The sequence below is a fragment of the Setaria viridis genome, chromosome 8 (genome assembly GCF_005286985.2).
Source record: "Setaria viridis chromosome 8, Setaria_viridis_v4.0, whole genome shotgun sequence".
NCBI lineage: Eukaryota > Viridiplantae > Streptophyta > Magnoliopsida > Poales > Poaceae > Setaria > Setaria viridis.
In genome coordinates this window covers 27,905,550-27,914,645 of record NC_048270.2, presented here as the reverse complement: position 1 = coordinate 27,914,645, position 9,096 = coordinate 27,905,550, and the positions used below count along the sequence as shown (strand labels likewise).

The 9,096-nt window shown below is 46.1% G+C and overlaps 1 protein-coding gene across 1 annotated transcript; it reads left to right on the top strand.

Annotated features, from left to right (window-relative positions):
• The first annotated feature begins 2,158 nt into the window (after window positions 1–2,158).
• Window positions 2,159–5,719, top strand: LOC117833598 (chalcone synthase C2). The gene is made up of 2 exons (XM_034713159.2): window positions 2,159–2,528; window positions 4,331–5,719. Exons 1-2 carry the CDS (start codon window positions 2,339–2,341, stop codon window positions 5,338–5,340), a joined length of 1,200 nt encoding a protein of 399 aa, XP_034569050.1. The 5' UTR covers window positions 2,159–2,338; the 3' UTR covers window positions 5,341–5,719.
• The last annotated feature ends 3,377 nt before the right edge of the window (window positions 5,720–9,096 follow it).

Genomic DNA, 9,096 nt, shown 5'->3' with positions numbered 1-9,096 from the left:
CATATCAGAAAATTATAATCTTATAAAAATATTTTCTAATTATTAAATCTAACGATATAATTATTGCATAAGTGGCTAAACTCTAGAATGCTGGCTCAATCAAATTCTAGTGTACGAACAGATTTTTAATTTCCAACTACTAGGACGCAACGTGCAATCATATATAACAGGTGCATTTGGCATCAAAATCAACTTTTAGCACTAAAAATCAACTTTTTCCAAGACGAGGAATGTGGCCTTGGTACAACTACTGTTCTAGCTAGCTAACTTAATATTCTTGGCGGCTAACTAACTCAAGAGTCAAGTCACCTGTTTGTCTCCGCCGTGCGCGTTGACTGTAAGGTGTGGATCATAGTTAGCTGAATCATGTGGCCCTGTTTGTGCAGAGAGAGCACTAGGACCCAAATCCCGAGATGTACACTTGTTGCCATCACAAATCTTCTGACCATTATTATTTTTTACTTGAGTGTATTTATGAAGTAGAAAAAAATTTGTTCCATTAATTATCACAAAATCTATACTAGCGATAATTATCATGATTCGAAACTAAATAATCTGAAACACATCGATAGTTAAAATTTAAGAAGTTTGACAAGAACGTGTATAGAAAATCAAGTTTTCATGTCTTTTCTCGGGAAAAAAAACTCATCAAATCAAACGATTGCCTAAGGAGAATACACTAGCAGTAGACTTGGGCATGTCTCAGGGAGTACAACAAATTTGACATAAAAATAAACTTTTCACTGGATCAGGAGAAAGAAAAAACAGTGGCCTTGTTGTTACAAGTATGGCAGTACTAGAAGAAAAAAATGCCATTTTTGTAAGGCTAGAAGAAGAAGGATCCCCACGTGACTTTGATTAGTTCACTGTTCTATCACAAATAAACTTCCTTTGTTTCCGTTTTCACTTATTAGATGTGGACCTGTTTGGATGTCCGTTTGCACTCCAGACATAAAAACTCCACTAGCTAGGATGCAAGTGTTTGGTGGGCCAGTCTGGTAGCTAGGCTAAGGGCCTATTGGGGAACTGAAAAACATACAGAACTAGAAAACGCATATAAATAAACACGATAGCGATGCTTCTTATATAGAAGTAGAGACGTTTATTTGAAAGACATAGGAATTATAGTATTACTCATCAAGTAAGTAAGTATGATCCTACTTTTGGAACTCAAGGGACTATATAATCTTTCTCTGGACACCAATGGCAAACAATGCAGTATGCGCGTTCATAGACATAATTGCCCGTGTACCGTGCTTTGAAAAAGAAAAATGGCCGATATCCTCGATCGCATCCGTCCCACCACATCATTGTCAAAGAGTTAAAACCGACGGTGATAAAGGTTTGGTAAGGTCATTTGTAGTAGTGGTGCTTTGCGTGCGTTCATATATACGAGTGCCCGTGCATGTATATATATGTATACTTTTGTGCTGTTTCTGTACCGTGTTTTGAAAAAGAAAAACGGCGGATCTCCCTGGTCACCTCCATCCCACCACACCGTCATAAAAAACGTCACTACTAGTACCACGAATAAACCCGTATTAAAAAGAATAAGGAAAGGAAGAAAAAAACAAAACAGGAAAAAAGAACAAAAATAGAATATTAGAGAATAAATTAATTTAAAGTCCATCCAATGTCTATATACCGGATATACATCTAGCCTTCCAAAATTAAACCCGACGTGGCTGACTGGCCGGCCGGTGACGCTACGGCGGAAACAAAGCAGCAGCCGGAGCAATCGATCGATGAGACCCTGACCGGCCGTTGCTGTCCCTCCACACGCAGCACCTAGAGCGCAGGAGGCATGCATCGACGGCTCACTCGTCAGATTCGAAGCGCGCACCGCCGCTAGATTCTACTTGTAGCCTGCACAACTAGCAGCCGCACAGCCAGCTAGCTAGCGCGTAGTAGCTGCGAGCAAGGGCGCGCGCCGGCCTGCCGCGACCGTGGCCCCGGCGGCACCATGGCCACGCGACCCAACTAACCCGGCCGTCATCCCCTGGCAGGCGCGCGTGGCGGGATCGGTTGGCACACGCGTCGCGGGCACCGCCTCCCCGTCGCGTGGCCGCCCATCCGCCCGTCCAACTGACCTAACCCCGTCTCCCCCTCTCCCCCTTCGTTCGCCCCCAACTAGCTATATAACCACCCCGCATGCCCCATCTGCCATTACAGCTCTCTAGCTCACCCTGCCATCGCCTCCTCTGCCCTCGCCCTCTCGCTCCAGCTCGAGCTCTCGCAACCAGCAGCCAGCTGCTCCGGCGAGCCGTCGTCGGCCGTGTGATCGAGCACTGCTAGCTTAGCTACCTCTAGTACAACGCGAGAGAGTAGGAGGAGGGAGATGGCCGGCGCGACGGTGACCGTGGAGGAGGTGAGGAAGGCGCAGCGCGCGTCGGGGCCGGCCACCGTGCTGGCGATCGGGACGGCCACACCGGCGCACTGCGTGTACCAGGCCGACTACCCGGACTACTACTTCCGGGTCACCAAGAGCGACCACCTGACCGACCTCAAGGAGAAGTTCAAGAGGATGTGTGAGTACCACCATCGCCGTCACTACTCTCTCGCGCGCATCCATACCATCATATCCGTCGTCTCGTCCATCTCCTGGCCTCCCTTTCCTTCCTTTCCTTCCCTTCCTTCCTCTCTCTCCTTCGCACCAACGCCACCACTAGCCTGCATGCATGCTGCTGGTGACGTCGTTCGGTGTGCGCATCATATAACCTATTAACCTGCATGGATGATTATATTGCTTCCACACGTAATTCTTGCGTCACACACATCGATCTACAGACAGGTGCACAATGATCCTGAACATCTGATTGATTTTGGGTGTAAGTGTTGTTAAATCGAACACGTACATGCTTGGAATCTGACCAGTAAAATTGAAAAACGTACGCTAGCGTACTGCAGAGTCGTCAAAAAGAGTACTGCAGCTTCTTCTTCAGTGCACTGACTGGATTTTCGCGACTGGCACGAAAAATTTTCCTCTGACGATGATGTAGTAATAGCGAAAGAGTAGGGATAGTTTAGGACTTTATTAGGAGGATCAAAATATAGCTGAAGATTTTTTTTCGCTTTACAAGTGGGCCGGTTAAAAGTTCTAGAGGTAATTTAGCTGGTAGGAAGGCTAAACTTTCTGCACCATAAAAACCCCGTGTTCCCGGATTTTGGGCGCGGTGACACATACCAGGCCGCAGCTAGTCCATGCACACACAAGAAGCATGTCCATACATATGGGATGAAAAAAAGGAGGGTCAACCGGCCAACAACACGGATTAATTACATTACAATTACCTAAAAGTTTGTTAATTACTCTCGGTCAGTATTTTATTTTCTGTATGTAAATAAAAAAAAGTTAAGCTCACTTAACACGCAATCTGTAGTAATATAACATGCTTAAACGGCATCTAGTTCCGGCAACATGGGCTGCGAGCTGCCGATTCCGGCGCTTGGCGCCTTGCCAAGAACATGCGACGCCGACGCCAAGGTGCTGCAGATCGATCGACGCCGACGCCCTGTCTCCCTCCCTTGTTTTTCTTTCGTGAAAAATTAGCATTTTTGTTTTTCCAAAGAGGGAGAAAACCACATGTAGGAGAAGAGACTAAACTTAAAAAGCAGGCGTATGCACGGGACGGTACCGAAAGTAAAGCCAAGCTTTCGTTCCATCTGGACGTGTCACAAGGACGCCGATGGCTCATCAAGCTGGTTGATCGATGATCTTCACTCACAAGGGCCAGCTTCCAAGATCTTGACAGGGCCGGGGCTGACAGTTACTGTGCACACTACCCAGGGGTAGCACTAGCAGTTGCTGCTTTTCCTAGTTCCGGCCTCTTTTCAGCGTCACACCAAACAACAGAGGCGAATAGGAGTCCAGAACGGCTTCTATTTGTAGACGCTGACGTGACATGGTGCAGGCCCGCAGCACCTAGAATAGGTTGGCCGTGCGGGCCCACGGGGCAGAGACAGACAGCAACGGCATGCCCACGGGACTTGGCTCTCTTTCTCCAGTGTCTGCGTGGGCTGCGTGGCTAGCGACTCCACCACTGGACAGTTGACACTGCCGTGCACCAGCAGTAAAACTCCTGATTGACGTACAGGAGATTATTACTGTTAACCGCTTGATTTTTCTTTTGCTAATTAAACGCAAAATTTTAACTTCACACCTAACCACTTTGTTTATTACTCCCATTGTTATTAATTTGACCTGTCGCTGTATGGAAGAAGGGGTAGTTGCTGACATCGTGCTGCCTGCCTTGACGTCCGTGCGCTGGCGGCGTCGCCGTCGCCGGCCGTCGACGTCCTGGTTTTATTTTTTTCCTGAACGCGTATGCAGGCGACAAGTCGATGATCCGGAAGCGCTACATGCACCTGACGGAGGAGTTCCTGAACGAGAACCCCAACATGTGCGCGTACATGGCGCCGTCGCTGGACGCGCGGCAGGACATCGTGGTGGTGGAGGTGCCCAAGCTCGGGAAGGCGGCGGCGCAGAAGGCGATCAAGGAGTGGGGCCAGCCTCGCTCCAAGATCACGCACCTCGTCTTCTGCACCACCTCCGGCGTTGACATGCCGGGGGCCGACTACCAGCTCACCAAGCTCCTGGGCCTGCGCCCCTCCGTGAACCGCCTCATGATGTACCAGCAGGGGTGCTTCGCCGGCGGCACGGTTCTGCGCGTCGCCAAGGACCTCGCCGAGAACAACCGCGGCGCGCGGGTGCTGGTGGTGTGCTCCGAGATCACCGCCGTCACGTTCCGGGGGCCGTCCGAATCCCACCTCGACTCGCTCGTGGGCCAGGCGCTGTTCGGCGATGGCGCGGCGGCGGTGATCGTCGGCGCCGACCCCGACGAGAGCGTCGAGCGGCCGCTGTTCCAGCTCGTGTCGGCGTCGCAGACGATCCTCCCGGACTCCGAGGGCGCCATCGACGGGCACCTCCGGGAGGTGGGGCTCACCTTCCACCTGCTCAAGGACGTGCCGGGGCTCATCTCCAAGAACATCGAGCGGGCGCTGGAGGAGGCGTTCAAGCCGCTGGGGATCTCCGACTGGAACTCGGTGTTCTGGGTGGCCCACCCCGGCGGGCCCGCCATCCTGGACCAGGTGGAGGCCAAGGTGGGCCTCGACAAGGCCCGGATGCGCGCCACCCGGCACGTCCTCTCCGAGTATGGCAACATGTCCAGCGCCTGCGTGCTCTTCATCCTGGACGAGATGCGCAAGCGCTCCGCCGAGGACGGCCACGCCACCACCGGCGAGGGCTTCGACTGGGGCGTCCTCTTCGGCTTCGGCCCCGGCCTCACCGTCGAGACCGTCGTCCTCCACAGCGTTCCCATCACCGCCGGCACTGCCGCATGATCAGTTGAATACCGCCCCCGATCGATGATCACCGTAGTACACATTCATTCGCCTGCAACTCCAGCAACACTTGCCGCATCCGATCCATCACGCAAATAACGTACCCATACTTTCTGTACCTGTCACCTATTACTTCTATTTTTCCTGTACTTGTCGTCGCGCACATATATATGTATGTATGTATGTATGTATATATGTGCATATACGCAAAGTGAGCTAGCTCGAGGGTAAAACCGTAAGAGTGCCATTTTAGTGTTATGGGTGGTGAGGTATTGTAATACCTGTGTAAGATAAGCTTTGGCTGGTTTTCCATTTTATTTGTTGGTGAAAGCGATTCTACTGTGGTGATAAGAAATGGCTGCCATTATAGTTTTTTCAATTCGATTTATAATATCTGAGAGGCACATCATTGTTAGCTCTCCTGAACTTGTCAGATGTGAGGCCATTGGGGGTGATACATAATTGTGCAGGAAGAATTCCAAGCACATCCTAGTTACTTCTGTGCTTTCGTAAATCAAGGGTCAATAAGAACAAGAAAACAACATCGACACATCCGAAAATGCACGCCGACGACTAACAACAATGACGTCGCGCCTCTCTAGGATAACATCAAACCCGGCCACTGCACGTCTGCACCACACTGCAGAAAAAACAACCACATCTCCGTCAGCCTGCAGCTACGGCCAACAACAAAGGTCACGTCGAAAATGTCTTCTGAAGCCACCATGCATATGCAGGCCATTATGCACAGAAAACGGTCACCTCTATCACCGTCCACAGACCATATGCAGGGTGTTTGGATGAATGGACTAATTTTTAGTTTGGGGCATATCGGATGTTTGGATACCAATTAGAAGAACCAAATGTGAACTAACTATAAAACTAATTGCCTAAGTCGTGGCTAATTCGCGAGATGAATCTATTAAGCCTAATTAATCCATGATTAGCACATATTTACTGTAGCATCACAGGGTCAAATGATGGACTAATTAAACTTAATAGATTCGTCTCGCGAATTAACCTTTATTTATGCAATTGGTTTTGTAATTAATATATATTTAATACTCTTAATTAGTATCTAAATATTTGATGTGACATAGACTAAAATTTAATCCCTACCTTCAAATGGGGCCGTAGTCTCCTTCTCTCGGGGTCACCGCTATGGCCTCTTGTTGCCTCCCATGGATGGCAATGGTGCGCAGCTTCGGCATGCAGTACAAAGAAAGTGTGTGCAAATCAGTGTTCAAACTATCGGATGGGGAAAAAAATGGAGGAGACCAGGAAGATCGTTTTTCAGCCGAAATTTTTAAAACATGGCTAAATTTTAACTGAAAATTGAAATTCTGAAAAAATCTGATAGGAAAACGATAGGTACACACCGGTAGGACAGATTTTCACAAAAAAAATTGCCGATTTTCAGCCGAAAATATGAACTCTGGTGCAAACACATGGTGCGCATGTTTCTTCATCTCGATCACCCTTTTCAACCACATTTGGCCACGTCTTTATTTTGTTGTGACTCTAGCCTACCCTCTTGTTGAGGAGCATGTGCCATATATTATATATGGTGCACATCACCCCAACCAAGCTATTATATCGTATCGATCGGGCCGCCACAGCGCCAAGCCCCTTGGACCACTTCAAACTAAAGTGGACCAACCAATGCCGCTATGGCACCATCCGCCCCAGACCATCCCGGAGCCACCCTCAGGAGAGATATGGGACTCATCGGGTTCCGGATCACCATTGCCAACATGCATTCTAGGATGAGATGATTCTAACGATTTCAGAATTTCAGAAGAAACAATATAATTTCCCAACATTAATGAGGAATAATGATTAGGAGGAAAGATGGTATCATGCCAATGTGTTTGTTAAACTTCTATTCGGACTTGCATGTTAAGTTAAAGCAAATGGAAGTGAACAACAATATTGATCATAACCTTGTAAACCGAAGAAAATGTTGCTTTGATAGGATGCGGTAGTTGAACTTCTAAAATGGTGCTTACTTATTGTTTCTTTACCAGCCGGTCTAAAATGTTTTTACCTAGCACGAAAGAAGTTTTGGCACTTGAGGTTTCGTAGTATAATTTGAAACGAATTGAAGGTGTTTGTAGCTACCAACTGTTCCACAACCAACCAGCGCATTAATGTTCCATGTTGGAGCGAGAATGATATAGCGATACATGTATATCATGCACTTCTTTTTTTGAGGAAGTTGTATCATGCACTTTGTAGCTAGAGCTGCTTTGGACAACATCGATCTCAACATCTCAACCAATACAACATCTCAACCATGCCTATAAAACATGGCAAATCATGTATTGATCTGAAGTGTGGTGACCAGTCTGTATAGGTATGTGAGCTTCAACGCGTTTCAGTTATGTGGGGCTTACTTTGGTTGGTAACTTGGTATGCAATGCAACTGGAACTTTGGAAGTTAAACACTACTACAGAGTTCAAATAATCAGTGATGAAATATTATTCAACTACCAAGAGTAAGGCCATGCATAAGGAAAGCGTGGCAGCCACTGGTGGAAAAGTGAGCATGAGTCCCAATTGGAGAGAGCCATATCTCTCGAATATCCAACCAGGACTAATCTTTCGGGACTAAAGGTCCCTCTCTTTAGTCCCGGGTCACGGGACTAAAGGGACCGCCATGCTGGCGCATGCACGTGGCCCCTTTAGTCACGTTTGGTATTACCAACCAGGACTAAAGACTTTTTTCTTTTTACCTTGAATTCTTTTCCATATTAATGCTAATTGTTGCTTCACTTATATATACACACCTATACGTATACATTCTTAGTGTACACTACTTACACGTATACGCTCGTATTGTATGCATGTTGTATATATATTTCATGATAGTATATGCATAATATTAATTTTAACTACAATATATACAATTCTTAGTATATTATACACATCAAACTAGTATTAATACAATTACTATATATACAATAATTTATCCTCGTAATTCTTAGGATCCTCCCGTCGTGGTGTTGCTCAGTTCGGCTACTGAATGTCCATCTAACAAAATTCTCCTTTGGTATTTATCACCTCATCCACCAGAAATCCTAAGTGTTTCTTGGATTGCCAAAAGCCTTTTCTTCTCCAAGAGTTCTTCACGAATCTGCCACATCTATAATATGGAAATATGTGAATGTTACACCAACAATTAAATAAAAGGAGTTAGAAAATGATTAATAATTAATGGGTTTATTTTACGTTATATGATATGATAGCACCTTGTCCCTAAATGGTGTATGTGCTCACAGATGTAGTATCCACATAAATTATTCTCTTGTTTCTATCTCAAGCACTTTAGTGAGAAAAAAATAAGTTATGAAATATTCATGTTATAGAATATACAAAACGTGCAAACTCCATGCATACCGGAAAAGTTATATTGAATGTAAGTTTTTCTTTGAAATCACCACGATTGATACTTATGGAATTGTTTCCATGCACTGCGAATTAAAATATGAATATGATATAGTGTTAGGTGAAAAATTAGGAAATAAACTTTTGCATAGAGGTAAAGGTCCAGAATTATTACAAGTTAAGTATGTCTTGAATGTCTTGGTAGTCGTCCTTTGGTTTCCTCAATGAATCAAACACAATAACGTTGCTTTGATAAATCATAATTATAAGGAGAATCCAGTGGTAACTGTGTACATAAATATTCATATTAGAACTAACTAAGGTAAGGAAAGGAAAATGAAAATAGATGGTACCCACACTTACTTAAAG